Source organism: Micromys minutus (assembly GCF_963924665.1).
Source record: "Micromys minutus genome assembly, chromosome: 15".
NCBI lineage: Eukaryota > Metazoa > Chordata > Mammalia > Rodentia > Muridae > Micromys > Micromys minutus.
Window position 1 is genome coordinate 53,100,241 of NC_137984.1, and position 27,548 is coordinate 53,127,788.

The 27,548-nt window shown below is 43.4% G+C and overlaps 1 protein-coding gene across 6 annotated transcripts in view; it reads left to right on the forward strand.

Annotated features, from left to right (window-relative positions):
- Nucleotides 1–23,645, forward strand: part of DCLK1 (doublecortin like kinase 1) — a gene marked incomplete at both ends in the record, with an annotated part of 262,378 nt that extends 238,733 nt beyond the window's left edge. For 3 of the 6 annotated variants that reach the window (XM_080929185.1, XM_080929186.1, XM_080929187.1), the window contains 2 exons: nt 7,349–7,462; nt 23,481–23,645. In XM_080929185.1, coding sequence (XP_080785311.1) covers nt 7,349–7,462; nt 23,481–23,645 — 279 coding nt within the window. Of the gene's footprint in view, nt 1–7,348; nt 7,463–12,245; nt 12,468–23,480 lie in introns of those variants that run through there. The other 3 variants (XM_080929188.1, XM_080929189.1, XM_080929184.1) reach the window with 2 other exon arrangements.
- Between the last annotated feature and the right edge of the window lie 3,903 nt (nt 23,646–27,548).

Below are 27,548 nucleotides of genomic sequence, written 5' to 3' on the forward strand. Positions count from 1 at the left end.
CACCTTCTCTCAGGCTAGTGAGAAAGAAGAGCTACACACCTGCTGCAGGCTGTCTTGATGGTGGTAATTAATTTAGAATGGTTTTTGTGCTTTCATTTAACACCCATGGCCCGCAACTTACCAAATTACACGTGAGACCTAGAAAAACTGAGCTAGCATATTGGTTTTGGAGAAACCGTTTTAAAGGTTGGTATAAAAATGGCTTCACATTGAAATAGTCTTCATAGAGCAACTTAGAAACTGCTTGCTTTCTTTGCTTCCAAATAATAAATTTTAACAGTAAGCTCTGGTAACCAGTGCTTAGCCTTGCTAAGGTCAACACACAAAAGACCGTGCCATCAAAATAAACGAATTAGGGATTTAAAAGGATATAAATTTAACAAGACACTCTGGATTTGGCAATCAGATTATACCTGGCCACCACTGAAAGTCTCTCCCTGAGGGGGCTAAAAGTAATAATAGTTATGTAAACCCTTTGGATGTCTGCAGAAAACATTTCCTGCTCTCTCATTAGTCCTGTTTTCCGTATTGCTCACACAATGACCTTCCACCTGGCCCACTTGGACTTGAAAAGGCAATTTCTAATGAAGCAGAAACTAGAGCAGAAGGGCAGTAGAATTTTTTAAAATATATATGGAGTCAGCAAAGTCACCTCTTTTAACCTTCATCCTGCATTGTCCTTTAAGCAAGCTCATTTTTTAATACATGCTGGGTACCAGCTCTATCTTGCTTCTCAGTTTCTTGGGCCTGGAAAGTGTCATTGGTGATGGATGGCTTTTCACAGGGGTCCACTGAGCCACGGGGACAAAAGCATCCTTGATATAAAACCTCTGTGAGAGAGGGATGGAGGGAGGCTCATCCACCATGGTGACTTCAGGCAAATTTGCTTCTCTCCCCAAACCTCTTTCCTGCCAGAGAAAATAGATTAGGGGAAAATAAAATCAATCTGTCTACCCTTTTGGAGGCTAGGAAGAGACGACGCCCATGCATAAAGGTTAGAAGTCTGAAGACCAGCCCTTAGGTACTTAGTAATATTTACTGGATATGGTCTAGGTAAAGCCAACAACTGTGTCATCTGTTGCCACAAAATGATAAAATGAGAACTATGATGTGTTGGTATGTGGAAGACCTTGAATGGTCCTATTTACATACAACAAGCTCCTTCTCAGTGATGTGTGCACTAGCAGCCCTGTGGATGTTTTAACACAGTTGAAAAACGCCAACAGTAACTGTCCCAGCCAAGGTCAATCCATGGACCATCTCTTGTAGACAGAACTTAGGCAGGCTTGCTGTGGGACCAACAGGAATAGCCAATAACATTTCTATCATTTAGGAATAAAAAGCAGTTAGTTTCACTGAAATGAGGCTGTGCTGTACATCTTAGGAGAAAATTCAGATGACCAGACAATTCCAAAGCAAAAAATCTATCTGTAATTGGGACCTAGTGAGCAGTTAGTATGCTTAAATTTTGCATTGCCTTGTTGTCTAATTTGCTAAGCCACCTCAGCCTGTGTCATTTTCCAAACACTCCCAGGTGCTGTTATTATCTTAATTTACATTTTTCTTCATTATTTTCTTGAGTTTAGTAATGAAGACACAAAGGCAGAGAGCTGTCAAAGCATGAAGCACCTCATCCGGGGTCTGAGGAATGGCTGTGTCCTCAGACCCCCACTGCTCTGCCACGGTCTATGGAGGTTAGCAAAGCTCCCTGGTGATGACCGCAGACCAGCGTCCAGTCTCCATTCTAATGACAGGACGTTAAGTGAGAAAAGCTAGCACTAGCACCAAGGGGAGACTTCTTCCTTCCTTAGCCTTCAAATTTACCATTGCTTTCTTTATCTTACATGACTATTCTTTTGGAAAGATTGTGCTGAGACAAGGTGCTCTAAAAGAAAAGAGAACAAGAGAAAAAGAAAATGTCTAGATGATGTCTAAGGATCGTGCGTGAAGACTAGTAGAATTCAGCCATAGGCGCGCAAAAATGCAGATGTTCCCCTGTTGTGCGGGTAGGATGGGTGATAAGAAATAAGCATTGTAATTAAACGGAAAACGACTTGTCTATATTCACAAATGACAAACGATGACATGAAAAGGCACCTCCATGTGGGTATTTTCTTTTCTTATGCCAAGTGCAGCATGAATAGAAGACTTGGAGGATGCTGAATGCTAGAAGTCCCAGGGTCACGTGGGGCTGGGGATGGTAACAAGAACAGTGTGCATGTGCTGGAGGTAAATGCAGCGGTTATTAAAGATCATGCCAATACGTTAAATCAGAATATCCTCACAGTAAACTGTGCAAGGCTTCACTGTGTCTCATAAATCTACAGATATTTTTAATAATAGAGTCTGGCAATAAATGCACTGGAAACCAGATCCCTGATTCAACCCCAAAAGCCATGGGAAAGGCAGCTTTCTAACGCATGACCCTGACATGCTTCCCCAAGGAAAGAGTGACTTCACATCCGAGCCCCCACGCCCTCCCCGCAGCTCTTCCTAGGCAGCCCTGAGAGAATGCAGACCGGGCCGTTAGCTCTCCTGCAGACAGCTGGGAGAGTTCATTTTCCATTTTGCAAACTAATTCTGTTCTTGTCAGTTGCAATGTTCTGCCAAGTGGTGGACGGGAGTTTCTAAATCAAAAACCACTAGCCCTAAACCACAACCAGCCTGAGTCAAACTTCAGAAATGATTCCCAAACCAGAGCGTATGGTAATAATACCACAGCTATTTGTAAAACGCTGCCAGGTTTGTCACATCTAGAAAATTCATAGCACATTTTTGGCACATAATCTATTCTAAGTAATAGTGATAAAGATGTATATATAAAAATGCATGTTTTTAGAGGGTTCTATTTATTGCATTGATGCAAAGCAGTAAGTTAGCTAACTCCCACCATCAATCTGTATGGCCCAGGTGTAGAGCAGAGCCCTGGATAGCTGCTGCTTTATGTCTTGTATACACTCAAGGTCTTAAAATTGTTTTATAAAGAAATGAGGCAAACCTGTTGTCTGCAGTGTGTGTGTGGGTGTGTGGGTGTGTGGGTGTGTGGGTGTGTGTGTGTGGGTGGGTGGGTGGGTGGGGGGAGTTGAGAGGGGGAGGGAGAGGGAGGGAGAGACAGAAACAGATAATCTGTGCAAGTCTGTGTGTGGGAGTATGTGTATGGGAGTGGGGTGTGTGTGTGTGTGTGTGTGTGTGTGTGTGTGTGTGTGTGTGTGTGTGTGGTATGTGAATGTGTGGTGTGTGACTCTGTGTGGATGAGTACATGGTGTATGAATGTGTGAGTGTGTGCTACATGAATGTGAATGTGAGTGTAGTGTGTATATTTGTGTGTGTTAATGTATGTGTGAGAGAGTATGTTGTGTGGTGTGTGTGGCATCTCCTGTAGCTGAGAAACCTTATTTCATTGAGGAAATGTGCTAAGATTTACAGAGCCCAGTTATCTCTGACAACCTGTGAGGGTTTGGTGCCTTTCACTGCCTCCACGTGAATTGATATGGTAGTCCCAGTAAAGCTTAAACCGTCGCTGAGATTTATTTAAGGCTGGAAGCCTGAATCGCGAGCATCAGAAAGAGTCACTAGACCTGACCGGAGAGGACCAGAATCAGCCTGGGGATGAGGAAGGAGTGCCTTGTGCAATGGTAGAAAGCAAACCCTGTCCTCAAGCACCTGCCTGGGGGAGCCCAGTGAAGGAAGCTGGCGAAGCTGCTGGCCCAGGGAATGGCTAGAGTCAGATGATGGCTGCATCTATTGAACCGCATTGGCCTTTCTCCTTTGCACCTAAGCTATCAAACACAACCACACCAACCAGATCCACACTGTTGGCAGTGCACGGCTTCCAACATGCTGGGCCAGTCAGCCCTTCTGACACTCTCTTGTCTGTCCTACAGCCTGGAGTCCTGGCCCTACAAGGGGAATATTCCATGCCATAGATGTATGGATGCCCAGTCTCCACTTAACATCAGTGTTTCTAATGATGCCGTGAAGGATAATTGATCATTTCCCTCCTATTGCCCTCCAAATCCTCCACAGGCTTGGTTTAGGCCTGTCCAAGTATCCTCTGGTTCCTTCTGCCCCTAAGTGAACTCACACTTTACCTCACTGCTATACAACTTTCATCATGGAAAAGGCAACTCATTGAATATTGCATTAAACTAACTTGAGGTTCAGGTACAAAGGACCCCACGAGAATGATTGTCCTCTGTTGGTGCAGTGTGGTTTGGTAGAAAGAACAGTCCAGACATGGTTAAGTTTGGACTTAACTTTGAGCAAATGATGTTCCCACTCTAAGCTTCAGTGTGTTCATTTTCAGATGGGTCTAATAACGCCTGTAGTGGGTACCAGTCTGGAGATGGAAGGAATCAAGTCTATGTCTGCTTAGAGCCACCGATAATTAACCCTTCCTTCACTGTCCTCTGCCTGCCTCCTCCTAGTAACCAACACCCTACCCCCATCTCAACCTTGTGCATTCTGCCCTTGTCTCCGCGTGCCTTAGAGAAGAACAGTGTCCTTATCTGGAAGCTCCTCTTTGATTCCAGCTTCCACCCGTGTTCCTTCCTGCTGTTTTCCTTCTCGCCTTTCTCCTCTAGCTTAGACTAAGACTACAAGTTTCTTGGACCTAGATTTGCTTCCTCAACATTGTTTCTCAACCCGTTTCATGGCGGGAAAGGTCATTATCACACACTTCGCCTGAGATGGACTGGAACTGTGGGTACCACATATGATATGGGCACTACATGTCAATACCATTACAGTGAAACGTGACAGTGCCAAAGATGGTTTACTGCCTTACATTTCAGCACCATTTTATAATACAACATTGGAAGTGGCATTTATCTACGCCACTGAATTTGTTTAAATTAACATTTGTTTAAGAGCCTGGGTCACGTATTTGTCATCACCATCCAACCACATTGTAGAGTCAAAACCTAGATAAGGAACTATCAAGATGTCTGAGTGGGAAGCAGTTCCACACTCCCATGTCTTATACTACATCCATCTTATTAAAAGCAGGGCTGGGGGCTAGAAATGTGGCTCAGTGGTTGAGAGTACTTTCCCCTCTTGCAGAGGACCTGGATTCAATTCCTGCCATCCACATGGCAGCTAAAAACCATCTGTGACTCTAGTTCCAGGGAACTCTGACGCCCTCTTCTGGCTTCCATGGGTTCTGCACACATGTAATGCAGTACATACACACAGACAAAATACCCACACACATAAACTAAAAATAAATCTTTTACAAAACAGAAGCATAGCTCTTTTGTATTTTGAGACTATATTTCTGCTTGTTTTGAACAAAATTTTCCTGTTTTCTCTTTCCTCTACCATTATCCTTCTTAACAAATTCTTATCTAGAGATTACCCGAGTGACTCACTGCTTGGCAGGCAATAGCTTACCACTTGGACACACTGTGCACCAAAATGTCACCATGTCTCCTCCTCCCTGTCAACCTCATTACTGTCTTAGAGACCAGGCCAATCCCCTCGAGCCATTTCCTAAGCCTGTTCGAGGTGGAGCAATATGTTCTCATTCCCCTCGACCATGCTGAGATTTCCCATCAAGCCTTGGAGCCAGCCTTGTGACCATACCTCCTTCTCTTGTTGGTTTGTTTCCTATTTTGTCACAGCATGTATTTTTCTCTTCCCTTAGCACACAGACTCCAAACATGCAGAGGTCATTCCTCTCTCCCACAGTCTGGCATCCCCAACATAGTTCTCAGCATAGTAGGTATTTCTCCCACCTCTCTGTCACTTTCCCAAGAATTCTTCCATTTCAGCATTGATTTCTGCCTTTGTCCATAAAATAGGATCAGCTTTCCCTCTTCACTGTTGGAACCTCTTCCTCCAGATTTGGTTTCAATTAAAAATAGACATATTAGTTAATTCCTTCTTCTGGCCATTATGTTCATTGTAACATGAATGTCTGTTGTGCAAAGGACATAGAACCAAGTGCTTGCAATTAACAGTTGCAGAAAACCTGGGAGAGGTGGTTCAACACGGTAAGAATGAATAGAAGGATACATAGAAAATAGATAGGCCATAGATAAAATCGATAGACAAGTAAGGTAGCTGATGCCAGCAGTACAAGTATATGAGCAAAATGACAAGATAAACGACACTGCTGACATCACCAAAGGCCATTAGAGTGGATTATGGTTCAGTGGGGAAAACATATTAGACCTGGTCATCTGGACTTCAGTCTTCAAGAAAAGGAGAGAAGAGTCCCAAAGAACTGGACCCACGGATATTTCTACACTAACCAGTGAATCTCTGGCCCCATGCAGACTTGTAGTGAATATCCACTGGACAAACAAATGCCCGATGCTGAGAGGAGAAGCAGGAGGAGCAGAACCCGTGTGGAGAGAGCAGTTCATGCAGAAAGCATGCGTGTTGTGCTTGGGGGGGCAGCAGCAGGGTTTTTTTTTTTTTTTTTTTTTTTTTTTTTTCTGGACAGACACAAGAAATGGCATGTAAAGTGAAGAGGGGAAAGGAAACAAGTCAGGGAATGAAAAAAAAAAAATCTCTCCCAGGTTTGGGAGAGATGATAAGACACACCCTTTGTCTGTCCATGCATTTATTGATGTGTGTGCCCAGACACTGTGCGAAGGCCTGAGGACCCAACAGGGAGTAAAGCACAGTCAGTCTCTCCTCTCAAGGACCATGCAGCCTTTTGTTCGTTGGTTGTGAGCTAGGAAGTGTCAAGGCATACTCACACCTCTGGTCGCTGGTAGTCCAGAGGACTGCTTTGTTCTGCAGAGAGCAGAATTTTAGCTAAAAGGAGCTTTAGCATGGAGTGTGTCACAATGGCCGATGATTTGAAGGCAGTAAAGAGGATTTAAAACTTAGAGAAGAATTTTTTGCCCAGAGGGTTGTCTGGGATTTTAGAATGGCCAGTTAAGCAGCTATAAAAAAAGGGGGGGGAGCTTATTTATGGCCACTTATGAAGCCAGGTCTGCTGGTCTCCTTAGCTTTGGATCTAAATCATGGACTAACAGGGAGAAGAAGACTTTAGGGAGGGGTGGCCATATTATCTTTTCCTTCAACATAACTCTATGGAGCCAAGGTTGAAAACAGATTTTATTAGAAACCAAAGTCAGAAGATTTTGGTTTGAGAGACAAATCTCCAAGAGTCTAATGGTATAGAGTCAGCAATTAAAATGAAGATAGAAAAGGTAGAGAATGGGGTGAGGGAGGAGGTTGCCTTTAATGACAGCTTCATGAAAAAAGTCATGTTTGATTGGTCTCTGGCCACTTCCAGTTCCAACCCCGACCCAATTCAGAGATTTTTGACCTCACTTCCGAGTATCTAACTTTCACCTTTTTTCCTCTGTTTCTCACTCTTCTTATCCTCCAGGATGATGGGCTCCCCGAAAATGAGCATCAGCTGTCAGTAGCTGGCAAGATCAAGAAGCATTTCAACACAGGCCCCAAGCCGAGCAGCACAGCAGCTGGAGTTTCTGTAATAGCAGTAAGCACCTGAAATACCCACCTCTAACTTTAAAGCAGCCCTCCCGAGAGACAGGCGTTCCCTGGCGGTTCCTCCCCGAGACAGCAGAATGGGTCATTCTGTAGACTGCAGAGGGAGATTGTGTGTGGATTATTTCCCTGGGTGCCTCATTATCCAATACCTCCAGGGTATCTAGCAGCATGTATTAACTTCATGATTTATTTTTTTAAGAAAAAAAAAAAAAACTCTCTGCCCAAACTGGACTCAATGCCAATGTAAGCTTGCTGACTGTCGGGTAAAGTGTCCTTTTGCTAAAACCTGGAAGCAGAGAGAAGCCGAGAGGGAGGTGGCATAGTAGAGAGAGTCTGGAGCAGTGTAGACAGGTACAGAAAAGCTAGATGAAAGCCAAAACAGAGCAGAAGGCAAACACTGAGTTTCCAGAGAGAACAAATTGTGGGAATGCCCAGTGAAGTCACAAGATCTTGCTCCTTGGAAATTTGTTAGGTTGACAACTTTTGTCATTTACCGTTTCATGTGATGAGGGTGCCCTGGAGTTCCCCCGTTCTACACATGCAGGCATATACTATGTAATTTGATAGCTTCTCTAACAGATTAAATCGGTCTGAGAAATACTAAAACCTCAGACTTCCTGGTGTCAAATTCTGGAGTGCACATGCATCAACAGCTCACGTAAGTTGAGTTTTTAACAATTTCCTCTCTGGAAGAGGACTCTTTAGCAGCCCACTCAGTGTGAGACCCACTCGAGCTGTTTCCCTTCCCTCAGCAAAGAACCTGAGACAGAACGGTAGGGCTCCGAGGAGAGTGTGCAGTGGTCAGTCCTGTCTCTGGGTGTTCCCGTGTTCTGCTTTTCTTCCAGTTTTTATCTTGCTAGAGTGCCAAAGCTAATCTCCTCTAAGGGCCACTTTGTCCTTTATGAAGCAGGTCTCCATTAGTGACTGTCTGATAGGGACGTCCTTTCTTTGCAAGAGGCACGGAGATGTGCCTGCTCTTGCTGTTCCGATCTCACAGTCCTCCAGATACATTTTTCAGTTCATTGTGGGTGGTGACACATGAGTAAACTGACGGTTATCCATAGAATTCAACTCTTTGGGACGTTCCTCAGCAATGCTGAGGGTTTTCACATTCACATTGTTCTTTTTGCCTCTCTTCATCTCTTTCCAAAACTCAGTGGGGAAAAAGTATCAACTGTCCTCCATGTTTTCTAGAATGTCAGAATTCTTTGTCATCAGCTAACATCCACTAGAACTTTTTGCAAGCCTCTAGCTCTTGGGGAAGCACAGCTAAACCAAAGTTCTATTTTTATAGGTCTGGGTATTCCAAAAGATTTGGCTCCACTGGGCCACCATTTTGGAATGAGTGGTCAACGCCTTTGTCCACAAAAGGAATATTTTCCCGCTCCTACTTGGAGCTCATGGGCTGTTACAGAAAGTGTCTTTCCCACCTGGACCATTTTCCCCATAATTTCATTTTAATTGGTTTTCTGTTAAGTTTGCCTTAGCTGTTCAGCAATGGTTTGCTTAAAGTGTTCTGGGAGTCCTGTAATGACTATGGACAAAAATTTCTATATGATTTTTCAGTTAGCAAATTGTATATCTTTGAGGGCAAATCTTATTTTAATTAGACACTGATTAATTTGAAACCAAATACTTATCAATTTCTTAAAATTTCACCAAAAACATTTCAACAGACTATCAATGGTCACTGAAGCTTTCTTCAAAATATAAAACTATACCATTTTGAATGCAACTGTTTTATTTTTGTTGTTGTTGTTGTTTTTGTTTATTTTGCTACTGGTCCTGTAACCTGTGCTGACCTAGAATTCACTATGTAGCCCATGCTGGCTTCATTCAAACTTGAAGCAACCTTCCTGTTCCAGTCCCCTGAGTATGGGTCATTGTGCCCAGCATGAATGCTATTTTGAATACACAGGATTCCATTTATCTCTGACGTATTTTCCATGGCAATCAAACCTCTGTAACTCTGAATTACCCATGAGTTAACTGAGTATTTGAGGTGCTTTAGGCTTATACAACATTTCGGCATAATCTTTCTGTTAGCCTGTCTTTTGAATCTCAAGTATGAAAAATATCACTGTCATAAGAAAGGGACTATACACATGCACCTTCTTTAGGATGCTTTTCCCACACCAAGCATCTCTGCTTTCAAGGATCCTGGGAAGCTTCAAGGTAGGGATGGGGTGGAGCTGAGAATTAGAAGCTGGCCAATATGACTGCCTGGCTTTTAGCTTTCAGAACAGCATGAGCAAATTCCACAAACGTGCTTCTGATCCTATGTACAAAGACTAAGTATTAGGAGTTTTATCACAAGCAAAAAGCCCCTAGCATTAAATTTTTTTCCATTTCAAATTCTTGAGTACGACTACAAAGTAATTATGTTTTGTGAGACAGCTCTGTAGTGGAAGGTGAGATGAATATCTCTTAGGAATGAGATAGTCTATAAAGGCCACTTGATAATTTAATAATTCCAGTTTTATTCCACCATGAAAAAAATGTCTTCAACACATATAACATGGTGATTATTTTTGTTTGACAAATTAAAGTAAAAAAAAAATAAGTTTCCTTCAAGTAGATTTTCCCCCCTGAGCAAATCTATGTTCCTGGGAGGCTATGAAATGGACTTTAAATTGTCTTTATCTTACATAGTCTTTTTCTTTTTAATTATGTGCGCTCCTTGAATTTTTTAAAATTAGATCGGAGTGTCAGTTTGTAGATTTTTTTTTCCTTTTCTTTTTCTGGAAACAAATAGTCATGCTTTTAATCTCTACAGGGGATTTGTCTTTCTTTAGTCAGAAATCTACCTGGTTCAGAGCAATGGTGGTTAATAAGAAGTTTACGGCAGGCTCCCTTTCTCGAGAGACAATAGAACAAAGGGCCATTTGGGCTCAGCGAGTGCTCTGTGTTCACAGGTGCCATTTCTGAAACACATGAGAACACATAACCTGAACCACAGGACCTTGTTCATGTTGCCCCCTTTCTGCCCTCTTTCTTATTCCAAACATTACTGAGACCAAAAAAAAAAAAAAAAAAGGCTAAATGATGATTCACAGGAAGGCTCCACAGGGTGCTGAGTTGGCTGGGAGAATGATTATCAACTGCAGCTCTTGGGGACCATCGGCCATTCTGAAGGAAGGGAGGATGATGGAGCACTGCTGAGTCAGGCACGTGCATCCAAGGTTGTCCATGAGACTGAGATAGTCTGCCTCTGAGAGGGATTTCATTGTCCTGACAGCTTTCATGAGAGAGAGAGAGAGAGAGAGAGAGAGAGAGAGAGAGAGAGAGAATCAGAATAGAGAAAAGGAAACAAAGGGTTATTAAAATACAGTTTATAGACACAAAGTGGAATTAGAGATGGCATTTTAATGGTGGACTCTCTGAGGGCCGAGAGGGGAGGGAGGCATGATTAGATTTGCACAGCTCGATGAAAACCCATGACTAAGATGCCACTTCCAATATTTTCCCCATTTACTGTTGTTTATTGTTTTAGTTGAAAATTTTCCTAATGCCTTAACATTGTCCTTTTGAATTTTGCTCATGCAAATAGAGCATTTCAGTCTAATTGAACAAATCCATACTAATCAGCTAATAATTGTGGTACTGGAAAGCGTGGTTCAATAGCCCTTGCGCCCTGCTGTCTGCCAGTCTTCCTGTAGATGGCACTAGAGAACCAGTAACTTGTCTCCCTCTTTGTGGCCAAACACCACCTTCCAGAGAGCAAGTGTGCTACAATTTTTTTTCTTCGTAAAAAGAAAAGAAATGATACATTTTTGAAGATTAAAACCTCATGTCCCTTTCTCAGAACACAAGTATAGCCTAGTTTCCAATCAGAACACAAAATCTCAGAGTGGTTTCTCCTCTAAATGCTTAGTGCCCTGGCATGTTTTTGAAATGCCTTTTATGCATTAGAAGTAGAATCTGTCAGGAGTGTCAAATCAGTGAGACACTTGAAAGAACTCCAGAGTCTCTCTTTCAAAGCAAGGTGTATCCTGGGTGGGCAGAACAGGGGCTCGGGCAAGCAGGGGGACGTGGGGACTGAGTCTTTTATCCCCAGGTAGCCAAAAGCTAAGATCTTACTCCAGGATAGACAGCAGTGAGAACTTACCATATGTTGCATTTGCTGTGTCTTTTGTTAATGCTAAGAACTGAACTGTACACGCACTTTTAATGTACACGGAAAGGTTTTCTTTTCTCTTATTTCCCCAGAGAAAGTACACTATCTTATCTCTTTAGTTCAGAAAAAAAATATGTATATATACACACACATATATATACATATATATCTCAACTGTCTCTTAAACCTAAATGCTTACGATTTTGCCCTTTTCAAACCTCATCTCTTCCCTCTTTTATTTCATAATTATAAAGATGTGAGTTTAGCCTACTGGATACTATTGGGGAGGGCGTCCAGTCTGCTCTTTCGTGGTGATTAACACTGATTTCAGTTTGACTGTACACTTTCTGCCGTGTAACAGAAGAAGAGGTATTTCTATATCTTTTGAAATTGAGGACATGGTTAAATGTATATTCAAAAACCTGTCTGACAGACAAATCTACCCTAACAAATTGGCATCTGGGCTACTCGTAAAGGGTTTGTGTCTCTTTATTTTTATTTTATTTTCAATGTGCAGATTGTTACTAGCTAGCTGCTCCACAGAAAAGGCCTCATCACTGGGTGCCTATACGTAGTTAATGAAGAGCTGGGGCTGGAGTCTTAAGTCTTGAGCACAATGTTGATCCACTGAGTTGCCCCGTTTCTCTCTGCTCAGCTGGACCACGGGTTTACCATCAAGAGATCAGGGTCTTTGGACTACTACCAACAACCAGGAATGTATTGGATAAGGTATGAGATGGTGCAGCGCAACAGTCAGTGTTTCCATGGCAACGTGCTGGCGGTCTCCATTTACCAGTTCCTTCAGTGGATAAACATGTTTTTGATTTGTTACCCAGTCCATATGCCGCTTTCTCAGTTTCATTTGAATCTTGATTGAGATGCCACACCCCCTCATTCCTTTTTCTCACCCATTCTTCACACTGACATTTGCCAGCTTTCTTTCCATCGCACATGCTCAGTACCGACCCCCCTTACGGTTAAAAGGACAGTATATTCCGTGCTGCTGCCAAAGCCTTTGCCTGTTGTTGCTGATTGCAGCAATGATGTTCCCGGTGCTCTTCTGGCCTGGAATAAATGGAACTACAGTAGCACTTTAGTGTGTCTTCCACAGAAGTATATACTGTCATTTTAAAGTCACCCAGCCCAGCCTTGACCTTCTCAGGTGATGAGACAATGCATTTACACCTTAGCAGTAGAAATGCGTCCCAGTACAGCGGGCTACAGAATGCATTGTGTGTGTTGGTAAGCTTGTGTTTTGTTTCTGTTTTTTCGTTTCCTCCCCTCCCCCCTCCTCCTGTGTACTAGCTCCTGCATGAATTTACTTTCTGAATTTTGTAATTGTCAGATTCTTTAGTTGGCTTATCTGCTTGAGCAAGGGGGTCTTGTGGGAAGTGTGACTTGTTTAACCAGCTTATGAATTCTGTCCCCTCGTTTCCGATTCCAGCCAATGGCGCTGGCATCTCCTGCCAGGGGCATTGTGTGTGTATCTCTCTAGAGTTACCCACAAGCAAGATGGCTTGCAATGGTTTGGGAAATGAACCCTGAGAAGTTCTAGGGAACTTCTCCTCATCTTAATGTCTCCAAAATGATCTCCAGGGAAAGCTCCTGATGTGGCATGTGCCAAAAAAAGCCCCCAGCTTTGGCTTTTTTCTTATAAATAATAGTGTCTGCCTAACATCGGCTCACAAATCAGACTGCCAAGTTTTACCAAAAAAGACCATATGCTCATGTGTGTCTAGATACGTATACACTTTATATATAATACATATACATTTCCCCTATGACCATTGCTTCTAATCATTTTTATAATTGGGGTCTAAAAATAAATAAAACAGAACACTAGGACAAATAACCACATTGTAGCAAGGTCACGGTCATTTCTAGGTCTGCATGTAATAGAACATCCAAGCTCAGTAGGAGGATTTTCCAGCAGAGGCTCTTTGTGCCTTCAGGATTGGTCCGAGGGAGGGGACACCCCATCTAGTGTTTCATTTACCTAAGCAAATTAGCTCCGGGGGAGGAGAGTTAATTATGATTTGCCTGCACACAGACCCAGCTTTTGACTTTCCAACACAGAAGCGTGCACACTTCACAGTGCCCATCTCCCCGGTAGATTTCGCATGCCTAGCATACTCCCGAAACAGCATTCCCAGCCCGCCCCCCAGGCCCTTCCCAGAGGTAAGAGCTAAGCAGAAGCCTACCCGTGGTAATTAGTCTTGCTCCCTTTCATACCTTATACGAACTGAGCCATAGCATGATGCAGGCTTTCTTAATCCTACGTGTCCTGTCCTGGGGCAGATCAGCCAGACGTCTGCATGTAGAACTGATAGACGGTGGAAAACAGGCCTCAAGTGCGTCTAATTACATCTGTACTTATTTGTGTGGTTTTCTTTTTAAGCAGCAGTAAATGTATCTAATTTCAGACAAAAGGAACCTTCTGAGGAATTACCAGCCTTGTAGGATTAAGGGCAGAAGGAGACTGTCCAGTAAACACAATCATTAATACATGTGACCCGGTATGAAAAAGAGTAACCCCCAAGCCTAGTGACAAAATGACACATCCCGAGTCATGGGCAGGAGCAGATGGGAGATAATCTCTTTCTTCTTCCTCACATAAAGCGCTCTGCTCTCCAGCTGGGGGCAGAAGCAACAATGTTTATAGTTACTGCCGCACTAAACAGCATACACAGTATGTAAAGCTAAACTGGGGACATGACACTAAAATCTCATTGCCGTCTAGGCTTAATTAGGAAGTTTTATAACGCCATTTAGCCCCAGAATGAACACTCTCTCCTTGCTGATCGCAATCGCTTCCTTTTTATCTCCATGGAAGTGGGAGCACTCACCCACCCACAGTGGCAGGCCAACTCTTCAATGGCAAAGGACCCCAGTCCAGGCCCGTGTTTGTAAGCGCTGTGGACGCTCACACTTCAGCCAGCGCTTCAGGGTCCACTTGCACTTGCAAAGTGACTCACATGAGGGTGTCTGTCAGCTGTTAAAACCGGCTCCTTGCGGTGCCCCAAGTCTCTTAATTGACATTTTCGTGATCATGAAGACCATGATGGGGGGTCCATTTTCCTCCTTCTCTTGTTCATGCCCTTGACTCTTTCTCAGCAACTCTGTTTTGCACCTCCAGCCAGGGCTGCATTTTCTGACCCCATTTATCCAGGAGGCCTTACCACCCAGAGCCCAAGTTCAAAGCCTCACTGGGCTCTTCCACACCCCTGTTCCAGGCCTGAAACATTGCCTTCTCCTGATACAAGTCACAGGGAAAGCATTCACTTCCTGCTCTAGGCATCCCTGCCCCCTGCCAAAGTGGACCTAGTCACATCATTTCTACCTCTCTTCGGGTGCAGATGTCCCCATGGCTGAGAGCACACAGAAGAGACTGTGTCTGAGGTATATGCAGACCACCAGGACCATGGCCAAAATGAAGTAACTTGGTCAAATAAAAACAGAACGAACCAAACAGACCAAAGCAGGACGCCAGCTTTGTGCAAACGTTGAATAGGATGAAGGGAGGAGGTGAAACAGGGCAGAGCCGTGGTTGGGTTCCCAGGCACCACATGACTGAAATGCGAGTATTGGTTTCAGCAGCCCTCACCCCCTCCCCAAACAGCGAGTAATGAGGCAGAGTCCCAGCAGCCAGGTGCTGGCTTTGGAAGGCTATTAAGTGCTGTCATGCTTGGCCGTTAGAAGAAACGTGGTCTATTAAACGTATCTTGCTGGGTGCAGGATTGAAAGAGGAGTCCCTATTGATGCCAGATAGCATTCTCAACAAACTGAGCACAGCAGACCTCTGCCTAAGGAGGCTTGCTTGGTGGCCAGTGGCCTTGGCCTGGTGCTGATGCCAGAGGCAAGCAGATACCCCTGTAACTGCATACGACTGGCCACTCCTTCTGACTCCCACCAACCCCAGGCTTCTTCTGTAAGGGGTGAGTTTAAAACATCCAGCAAGTCATAGACACATTTCAAAAACAATGGACTGTGGTGACAGCCAAGCTTCCAGAGGACAGTGAGCACTGCTTCCGGCTTAGTAACCCGAGTGGTGGCTCAGGCCAGGTCCAAACTCTTCAGAGCACGCAGAAAGTCGGGAATAGCTGGGTGTGGTAGTGCATGCCTTTGATCCCAGCACTTGGGAGGCAGAATCAGGTGGATCTCTGTGAGTTTGGGACCAGCCTGGCAGATGGAGCAAAATCCAGAGGAGCCAGGACTATACAGTAAATCTTGCCTCAAGAAAAAACAATTAAGTTAAAAAATAAATAAATACAGGACTAGAGAGCCATCTGGGCCATGTTCACCAGCCATGCAGATGGCTATTTAGTTTTGATTTTGTTTCATGTGATTTGTTTTCAGAAGCCTCTTTTGAGAGAATTCCAACAACATATACATTTTTCAGTTACTAGTGTCTAAAAGGGAGAGAAAAACCATGGAGCCTAAGTCCTTTCCCTAGTGGGTATGATTTAAAGAGAGTCTATTCCTTTCCCTTGGGTCCTGAACAATTCAGTATCTATCAAATACTCTGGTATCCATTGTAAGTTCACCTCCCTCTTTCTCACTTAGTAAAATGAGTCTCAATGAAATGTAAAATGCTGTCCCCGAGGACAGGACTGGCGCACTGCAGATGAGTGGGACCTAGCCTTCCTCCTGTGTTATTTTTAACATTTTATTAGAGCACAGCTGCATCCACTCATTCTCTGTGGCTGCTTTCAGGTCCTCCTGAGGCCGATCTGAAAAGCTGAATCAGAGAACACTGGCCTGAAACACAAAGCTTGCCGATGTGGCCAGGTCTCCAGACCTCTGTGCTCGAGGCCGAAGGCTAGTTCTCCCTTAAGAGTTCCATCTACTAAAACTACGAATTTCATGAGAAGAAAGATAGGACTTATTTAAAATGGTATCTTTGCCAAATTAAAAAACAGTTGAACTCCAAAGAAGAAATGTTGAAGTTGAATGTGTTCTTGAAAAGAAAGAGTTGGGAGTAACCAGACAGCATCTAAGATATTTTGTAGGTTTTTTGTTTTTAACAGCCCAGGAGTAAATAAGCCTTTTAGCTCAGGTAAAACTGCACTTGCAATAAAACCACCTGACATACCTGTAAGTCTTAGTTTATGTTTTCAAATCTTTAGAGATTTGATGGATTAGCTCACTAGGATGATGAGCGACAGCCCATAGCAGTTCAGTTCCGGAAGGAAACCAGGGGGTGCAGAGCAGATGAAGAAGGTAAATTCAGCCCTCTGGAAGCCTGAGACCAACGCCCTGCAAGGGCCACCATTGTAACCTCTGATGAAGGCTAGGGTCAGAGTCAGGCTGGTCGAGACTCTTGTGCCTGGTTAAAAAAGCTGTTGAGGAAGCACACGGTCAGCCTTCCCAGAAAAAAAGGCAGTAATGTCTCAGAGTGTCACCTTGAGGAAGTCACATGGAAGACTGTTTGGTTCTATCCTGGGCAAGCCTCTTTTTTTGCCATTTCAATGGTGACTTTTACGCTAGCAAAAATCCTCACTGTCTCTCCAGGAATTCTGGCAAGGCCCCCAAAGGATACAACAGCCAGACAAAATAGAACCACACTAACCATGACAATAAACCCAGTGAAACCAGGAGGAATGCCCGGATCGATTTGTTAGTTTAATTTTAATGGCAAGCAAATTATAACTTAGTCCCTACAGAGTGAGGGTTAGCAAGAAGCGGTTCTGAGATTAATGCCCCAGCCTCCTAGGTAGCATGAATAATGGATGGGCTAAAAGGCAAACACACAATAATGTTCTTTTATTAATGAAATGAAGACTCGCTATGATGGCTGGCAATAAATTAGGAAAAGCTAAGGAGGGAAAGTTATCAACACTTGCGCCTTTGAAAAATGTAGTTTCTTAAACCCAATAATTACTGCCCTGACAGAAAACATCGCTGCACAACAGAAATGAAGTACATCCCTTGCGAATCCTGCCTGTATTGCAGAGGGGAAATATTTTTGATCCATAGACTGTAAGGTCTATTATTTGCTAAGAGAAAACATAGCCCATTACAGTAGATTGATGGTGATATTAAGCATTCTGCTGGAATTCCATAGGTGAACACTTTTCTGGGGCTCAGGCACTGGAAGACCCTCCTTAGTGCAAGCTCATGGAATCTAGAAGACAGTACAACGCATGCCAAAGGTCAATCATTAGCTGGGCTAGACAAAAGCTAATTTTCCCAACTTCTACCCACTGCTGCTTCCAAGAGATTAAGCTAAAACTGCTAGACATGGCAGGCTTTACAGACATGTGTTACCTCCAAATAGCAAAGACAGAGCTGATTCTTTGATTCATACTCCTGATTCCCGCCAGGGCTTCCCCTGTTGTGGCATTTCCCTCTTTAACACTGCACAGGGACCAGATACAGTTCATGTTCATTTGTGCATACCTTCAAATTTAACATCAGAAACAAGGATTTAAAACAACTGAGTAACACACAGGCTTACTTCATCAATATAAGAGGTCATCTGCCAAATAATTCTTCTGCTTAGGGTCTTCTTCTGCTTAGGGTCTCCTTACATGTCAGTGTGCCTGGTATTGTGGTGGGCTCAGAGACAGGACAGATGTTAACTCCTTTTAGTTCCCAGCTATATATGCCACATGCAGGTCCCTGAGTTGCTGTGATAACTGGCATATTACAGCCATCTGTCACTGCTACTGTCGCAGCCAGGGGCTTTGTCAGGGTCAAAGTTGACAGTTAGTAGTGGGTGTTTGTGGCGGTTCTTCATAGAGTTCAGGGTTACATTAATCTGTTTCTTTACATTGTTTTATTTCCCAGTGATAAAGCTCTTTCCACCAAGCTCCCTGTACAGAGAGTGGGGACAGAGACACATGCATTTGAAGTCATACTTGGTTACCACTGGTCAACCTTGGAATCCTAAGGGCTCCTTGCTCACCTCTAACATCAAAAAGTGAATACTACAGTCTTGAGATTCTCTTAGGGGCTCTTAGTGGAATGGAGAATCGCTGAGGAGACATTTGGGATTTCAATAGCAAGTCTATATATGCTGGATCCAACAAAACCACAAACACTGAGCAGAATAAATTACAAAATAAATCTGTCAGGAAGTTTTCTGTGTTCATGGAACATTCAGCTCATATCTTAAGACACATTGACTTTGCAAAGGTAGGCAGTGAGGAGGTGACACTGGGGATGTCTTTGATATCTGAAAATCTTGTATGAGTGATAGAGAATAAATGAATAAGTGTAGTCACCTCTTGGCCACTCAGAATGGCCTGGAATGTAATGTGTGACAGCATTTCAGAGGACAAACCATGCTCCAAATGCTTCTGGGAAAGTTTCTAGTTTGTTCACATTTGCATGACAATCTGCTATGAATACATCACTACGAGTAATCCTGTTTCATATTTTCATCCAAGGGAGACCAGGGGCTGAACCCATCAGTTCTGAAATGCACAAGGGGGCTACATACTCCAATTGTAAAGAGTAAGCATGTCTGAGAGGTGTGCCAATTTTGAGGGCCCTAATTAAAATTCTAAAGAAATCACAAAAGGCAGTTCTGTGATCAGACACTGCAATGGGCAGATACACGAAGAGCCAAGAAATGTTTTATAAGATACAGGAATAATTTTGCTCATATTTGAAACAGACTGGATTCTGAAGTAATGACTCTATTTATTTCTTGCTATTTTATAATATTATTCAGAAAGTGCATAACCACCTAAAATAATTTTGGATTAGATGAGAAGTATGTAATACATGCATGGTCAATATGCCATTGTCTGATAAGTATTCTGGAAGTTTCTGGTTGTAGCATGGAGGAATTTACATGAACTTTGAGAAATCTGCACATAAAAAGTGGTGAGTTCCCAGTGTGCAATTAAAAGCCAAAGCTTTGGTAACAAAGGTTCTTGCCAGAAGGAGGTTAGTGGGTGAAGTGCTACAGTAGATGGACTGTGATTAGGTCTTAAATACAGACATTGGGCTGGGCAGAGAAGAGGCCATGTCAGGTGCTGAGCGACTTGAGCCAAGATGCAGATCTGAGGACAATCAAATGAAGTCCAAGACATGTCCTTAAGTGTTTCGATGCTGTGGAGAGAAAGCCAAGACCAGATTAGTTTAAGCACAAACAACGCTGATTATTGTCTATAACCAGACATGTCATGGTAGGACGGCTTCTACCTTTGGTGTTAGGTAGATTGAGAACTCACTCAAAGCCCAGTTCCTTCAGGTCTCTACACTTCTCTCACTGAGCTGTCTCTGACTTCAAAATCATGTGGTATACAGGATTATAGAAGCTGTCATCTGGAAAACTGCAATTCATTGTGAAGGTACATTTCCAGAGACAGTGTCAGGGTGTCCTGTTGACTGGGTAGGTGTCTGTCCTAAACCTGTCAGCTTAGGTTTACTTCTAGTGGCAAGCCTACTGCTTAGCTTCTCAGAGATAGTGTAGAGGAAACCCTTCCCTGGAGTCAGGGAGGGAAAAAGTGTCCAAAGGGAGACTAATGCAGAATTGACTAAAGTAAGCAGGTCAAAGGGGTGTTATTCTAGAAAAGCCACTGTCTAATAAATGTTCAGTAGATCTACTGATGTTATGAGTCAGTTTTGAGTAATAATAGGAAGTAGACACTGGAAAATTTTTACTGTCAGTCCATTGCCAAGGCTGGGACAAGGACTGAGACTTTATGAGGAATTGTAAATAAGCTGGACTTTGTGGAAATTGACCTGTCAGCTGCTTACAGGATACCCCAGAGAGAAGTAGGTGACCTCTGCTGGAACTCTTCATATTTCAATGGCCACAGAGTTCACAGAGTATCTATTGTGTGCTGTGAACTGTGGAGAATTCAGAGAAGGCGTCTAAGACTTGACCATAGCCCTTCATGGACTCTATCAGATGAAGAGTACTGTCTTGATTTATGTTGGACACAGAGTGAACATTCTACATACCACAGTGGAAATGGATATAGACAAACATCTCAAAGCGAGCCACAGTTCACAGAGCTTGAAATAGAATGTGCTAGGGCTCATGGAGCAGAGGCTTATGGAGACATACCCCCAGGTAGTCTTTAGTTACAGTTACTGACAACTACAGTGGCCCACATGGACAGGAAACCCTTATTTCTGTGGTGAGCACTAGACCTAGAAGGTCACAGTTCCCAAGATTCACAGTGGGTTGGACTGGTTAGATCCTGATTTGCTGTTCCTCATGATCTTCTCTGATGGGCAGCATAGTCTTGGATACTGTCTGTGGTCCTGGGTCTTCTCCCTGCTATTTGGGATGAGAACAGAGTTGAAGTGAGTTGTGAAAACCTGGAGATTCTGCTTTATCCTGTTACAATAGGTTACAGAGTAAATGCTTTGCTTGGGCCTTGTGCAAGAGACATGCATTCTATTCTTAATGTAGTATATGGGCAAATCCCTTCATGTCAGTCCTATAAAGACAGAGCACTGGACAGAGATGCTCTCGACAGCCTTTTTTTACTCTTAAGCATCTGTAAATCCAATAGAAACTTGCATCTGACCCTTAGTCCAGGACCTATGACCCCAATACACCTTTCTAAGAACCGTTGTGAAATCTAGGAGCATATAAGTACACAAAGGCTCATCTAGGAACGTGAACATTTAGAAAGCTACTAATTAGGGAGATTGGCAGGTGGAACTAAGCACTTGACGGCCGAGCCAGGCTTCTCCAGGTAGAGGGGCAAGGAAGGAAGATGGTGAAGAAAGAAGGTGAAAGTGAGGGACTGTCTCCATGTGAATGCCAGGGCCTTGAATCATTCTATGTTTGTGGAGAAATGTCTCCTTTCAGTGGTACGTGACTTAGAGCAGTCGGATAAACAGGGACTCATAGGCATCTAAGGGAGACCAGGGGCTAAATATTTGAAGGTTCTAGAGAATTCCACAGGGAGAATCACAGGTAGAGTTTATTTAAATAAGCATGCCGCTGAATTGTTGCCTGGAGAGACACAGAGGCAGAGGCAGGGGGAGCTCACTTGTTACTGGAGCCTTGTGCCCCACTACTTCATTCCAGAACATTCTCTTGCATCAAGCTATAAAGGAAAAAAAGAAAGAGCACCTCAGACTTTTGCAAGCCTTGATTATTTAAAACTTTTCAGAACATCCAGTTATAGCTACAGCAATCCTGTAAGTGTGAGAAGAGGCCACACCTGCTCCTCATATTTAACACTGATGGGGCTGAATGAATGGCCAAGTCAGCCACAGGCCGAGCAGAGCACACACCCCGTGCGTTCTGCCGCGTCTGGCCGACTGCCTGTGCTCCTCCATCCATGCTATCCAGGAGGTTCTCATCCCCAGAAAGGTAGAAATACAACTGTATTTTTTTATGACCAGGAGACGAGTTTATATTACCCTTGGATTAACTACAGAATGTTTTTTATGTTAGACAGACTAAATAGACATCTGTTTTCTACAAACATCCAACTCCACACAAACAGAACATTCTCAGTTTGCTTTGAAAAGCAAAATACCATGTGTTGTGACTTTACAATGTTTTAAATAAAGCTAGGAATTTAGGTTTGTGAGGCAGAGGCTTTCATGAAATCAGTGGGTATGAGACCAAAATCTACACATAGGAGGTCCTTTAAAATTCAATGAGAGCAGAATCAAGGCAGACATTTCAACAGAGCAGCCATTGGATCGTTGTTTAAGTCGTTCTGTGAAGCGAGAAGTGAATTATTAAAGTTTATCACCCTCATTGGCTTCTAACACTGTTAGTCGGCATGTGCGTCGTTTTCAAAGTGGAAATGGCTCAGCCTAAGTAAGCCATTTACTGCCCTGTTCTGCCCGCTGTTGCTGTTTTGCCCTTTATTACTTCATTTTGGAACTTTGATTGCTCTCTTTTAGATCTAAGATGGTTCTAATGCTATTCTGCAATCGTACGAGGAGCTTACTTTTCACTTTGTTCTCAGAACCAGTCTGGCTATAAATTTATCTCAGTTCTTTGAAGAAGCCAACAGTAAAATTTCAAGAGGAGAAAATGGCGGCAAATATCCTAGCAGAGGGAAAATAATCTCCTAAAAGCAGAATAGCCTCCAGGCTACAGCCCTTTAATCGGGAACTTTCAGGCAAGGAGACCTTGCCCTTCCACTGTGACCCATGTTCAGCATGTTTTTTTTTTTTTTCCTTAGAGCTTTATACCTGCTTTTCTGTTAAAGTTTGGCTATGAAGGACCACTCCTTCCCCTCACCCAGTACATCTGAAATCAAGTCACGCTGTCCCTATACTGATGCTCTAATAACTGCTGGGAGTGTTACCAGGTAGCACATCTCAGAGATCACCTGAGGTTTCCTTGAAAAAATTAGGCATAGAGACAAGAGGTTGGAATTCTCAGAGATGAAGAAAAAAAAAAAGAAACCCGCAATTTTATGAAAATTGTCTTTGTAAAGTGAAGCCCATAAGTGTGGTCACTGGGCTTAATTTCATTCCAAGCTATGTTCCCTTTCAGGCTTTGGCTTCGTTAAAATTCACCCAACACACCCCAAGGTTCTGCCATGTCCCCTCATCAAGAGACAATAAAATCATCCAGAGTGAAAATTGTTAACAGCACACAGAGCTTGTGACTATGTTTCCACATCTGATAACTTTATCACCCTTCAGCTTCTTGTTCCTGTGCCCTAAGCTGCTTGTTGGCCAACATGGCCCCAGGGGCTTTCTTACCTGTCACACACAAAGGACTGAAGCTCTGTTCAACGTGGGGGTGGTAGATATGCTGGTGGCACTGGGTAGGTTGCAACCTGTGGCCTTGCTTGCCTCTGCTGGCTTCATGAGCAAGGACAGTGACTGTTGACCTAAGCAAGCCATGATGGGCAAGTTAGCTTTTCAACTGCAAACCATCTAGCGTCTTGCTACCATGTCCCTTGGCCTAATTGTTCTCTTTCTCATTTTATGCCCCTGCTAGACCACCGCTCTTGATAAGGAGAGGCAGGTTTTCAGACGAAGACGCAACCAGGATGTGAGGAGCCGGTACAAGGCACAGCCAGCTCCACCAGAACTCAACTCGGAATCAGAAGACTACTCCCCCAGCTCCTCTGAGACTGTTCGCTCCCCCAATTCACCCTTTTAATAAGACCCCTTTACTCGAAGTCCTAGCTTAACCCTTTAAGACTCTGAAATCCCCCCTTCCCCCCAAACTTCTGTAAAACAGGTTCACCTGGTCTATGGAGCACTCAGTGCCGAACGGCAGGACAGAAAGATTGCTTTGGGTACCTTGTAGCGGTTTCCTGTGCTGGATGGAAGGTGTGTGGTGTTTGTGACAACAGTGACTTGCTGCTAATAGGGTTCCTTAAAGGGTTAAGGCTAATTTGTGATTTTTTTTTAAACATAGAAGTAATTAATGTTTTCATCTGTCAAACTAGGATCTGCAGTATATAACATAGCATATGCTAGCCCTCTGAGTGCATAGAATTTCCCTGAGAATCCTTGCTGGGGAATTTTTCAGACCCTTGAGTATATTCACACATATTTCTTGATTTTACTGCAAGCCAAGGGGCGTCACTGAGACCCAAATTGTCCACACAAGAAGAGTATGGGGAATGACACATTGCCAATCCTTCTCTGTGGGTTTAGAAAAAGACAGGGTTTATAGCATCAGCAGATGCATCCCTCTTTCTTAACCATCTTATGAAGAAAGGAAGTCCCTCTTCCTAAGTAGTAAGCTGGTTAGCTGCAGAGATTTCTCTGCTTTGATTGGAGGGAATTAGGTTTGTGGCAGCCTATCCCAAGCAATTGACTATGTTTTTCCTTGTCTCCATACGATGATGTGATGAAGACGCCCCTGAAATGCTGCTTCCCCATTAGCTGCTGCTAGTGCCAGGCAGACCCTCGGGGAACCACCTAGCCATGGCTCGTGCTTGGTCAGTCGGGATCTGTCTGCTCAGGGTCGGAAGAGCTCTAGAAACAACTGGTGAAAAGAGCAATAAATTATCAGGTGCTCTACAGGGCTGGGAATCCACCCAGCAAGGGAAAGCAAGGCTCGGTGTGGTTTTATCCTCAGCTGCTTTTACACACACACAGGACCACAACCACCAGTGTGAAACGAGGGAGCAAGAGGCAAGTGCTTAGCAAAGAGGCAGAAGAAAAAGTAGAGAGGAAACGCAATCCAAGTGTTCTATTGGGGTTCATAGAAACAACCCAACTCCATGAGTAACTGTAGATGCCAGGAAGTCAGAACCAGCAAGTCTCCAGGAGATACCTCGGAGGCTGAAGCTGCCACATGATCTCTAGTCCTCCAGGAGGGATGTGTTGCTTTTCTGGTTAGGGGCCAAAGCCAGCCTGGGTTTTGTTTTTTCACTCCTGCTACGGATTCTGTCTCCCAGGCCTGAGTTTCTTTGGGAACTAGTAGTGTTTCAGGGTGTGGGCTTGTGTGTCTTCATTACATCGTGCTCCGGGGGGATGCAGGAGTGTGTGGGAAAAGGCCCAACTCTAATTTGGCTCAGGAGAAAACAGTTTTAAACTCCAGGATGGCTACAAGTTCCTTATTTGCTTTGAATGTACTTTAATGTCCTGAACGTTATGAACAACCTTCCCATAGTCAAGTCGGTATTTTCAAGCTCCACACTGATCTGCCACTGCTGTGCTTATACATAGTCATTAAATTATGTTCTGCACACATACAGATTTTTAAATGACAGAATCCCACATTTCCTGCTCTTCCACATTTAAATATAACATTTATTTAGGTTTTTTTTTTTTTTTGTTTCCTTTGGGGAGTTCAGAAATGATACACATAAAAATCACAAAATGCTCTAAATCCATATATTGTTTGAATTGGATGTTGGGACTAGAGACAGAGCACAGACCACCAGGAACTTGTAGATAGAGTCCATACTGGTGAAAGGCTAGAACTAGTTCAAAATCGCTACTTTCTCTGAAACAGAAAAAAGCAAAGCACTATTCTAAAATCAGCAAGTAATGGCACCGCTGAGCCTCAACTCCAAGTGTTTGACTATAAAACACCCTATGGCCAATGGCAGATTGCCACTTTCCTTTTCTGAATTACTGCTTTCCCCAGTCATTAACGTATTGCCACAGCATCCAGGGGCACAGGAGCGCAGCACAAGGCTCTGGGATTTTTCTATCAACATTTTCTCGTCATGCTGAAGAAGAATTCAGAGCCCATTCAGAAGGATGATCACAGCACATCCCTATAGAATTTCAGCGATCTCCGCTGAATAAATAGTGGAATGTAACCTGTCAAGTAAAAATATTGAGCAATCAGATGGAATGCAGTAATTCAGTAATCTTGCAGCGTTAAGCTATCGAGATCTTAGATGTCAGAGTTGTAACTCAGGGGGTGAACAGACAAACACCGGCTGATGACTTGGTGCACCCAGATTGCTTTGCTTTTAGCCGACACTGAGATCCTCCCCTCGACATTCTCAGAATAGCTCCAGTTTGGTATAATTAAGTGGTAGTGTTCTTTGAATTTCAATAACCAAATCAATCTTATTTTTTATTTTGTGTATCATAGAACAACTATGTGCCATTCTGGCTGTGTATTGCTGTAATTATCCACTGAACCATAACGACTGTTTCCATATTTTTGAGTATTGAATATAACTCGTATGGTAGTAGTCTGGTGAGGGAAATTGTCCTTCCTTTACTAGCAAGACCAGTCTTGTGGTATTGAAAGGATGCTTCCAGTTTGAGAGTAGAGTAGTTGAACACTCCTTCATTACTTGCTTCCTGTAAATCAACTCTGTAGATGAGACCCATTATATTAATGAATACATTTCCCCCTCAGCATTGTAGAAGGAACCATTTTATTTGTCATGATCAATAAATATGTGAATTGTTCCAAACCATTAGAAGAAAGAGTTAAGGTCTTCAGTCCCTGGAAATGTTCTGGCTGTAGCCCTCACCCAACATAAGTCGAGGGGAAATATGAATAAACAATGGAAAACCCTTGATGCTTTGTGTTTGCTGAGATTTCCCTGCAGTCTGCTTAGCCCTTTGATGAGTGGTGGCTAACAGGCCTGTCACATAGTGTTAAGAGACAACAGTAGATCTGTGAATAAAGGCTAAAATTGCAATCCTTTACCCTTCAAGGCATATTTAAGTTGAAAAAACAACAGGAAAGAAAAATTGTTTCAGAGGGCCACAGAGCTACCGAATCACCAGGACTCAAGCACATTAAATCATGGTTGTTTACTGGCCAAAGGTATCGGCTGAACAACCCTGTCCCCTGTGCTGAAGTGCAGTGTGTTGAGGGTGAATTGTCTGCCTCTGGCCCTTCTCTGGGTAAAGGCCTGTCAGCATTTCCATGATAAACTCCTATTCTGGAAGGTTTTTAATTTGACCATAAAAATGTGCCTCAGGCCGAAGTTTGCTATTCAAGGCCTGTGCTCAAGAGTGAAGGGCGCACCTCAACCTCCTCAACTTCTCAGCTCCTGAAGAAAAGTCAAGATGTCTGGTACATTGCCTTCATTGTGATTCCAGAGTCTTGGGATGCATCAAGAGCAAGTTTTAACATAACTATTCATTTGTATATGTTAGTTTCAAATTGCTCACCTAACATACTATAAAATGTTTTATTTTTAATGTTTTTAATGACTATGTGATTCTCTCTCCCTCTTTCTCCCTCTCTGTCTCTCTTTTTGTCCCTCTCTCTGTCTTTCTCTGCCCCTCCCCCCTCCTCTGTCCAAATAGTTTTAAGAACTTGAACTTGATCAGCTCAAAGGTCCACTTTTCCCATGAGCTGCCTGCTACTTCCATGGGGAATTTGCAAAAATAACTCTGTGACCCAGGGGAGCACTGGTTTGCATGCTGTGTGGAGGATCAGATACAGGCTTCCTTAGAAATCTGGGTTTCCGGAGTTTAATCATCAGATTTCATGAAGCTACTCTAGTCTGTTGGGAGAATGGTAACGCAAGGAGCCCCACAATTAGCACTTTTTCAGCTCAGATTTGAAGCCAGCGTAAAATAATACACTTCCTACTCTCCTGTTTAAAGGCAAATAAATCAGAGA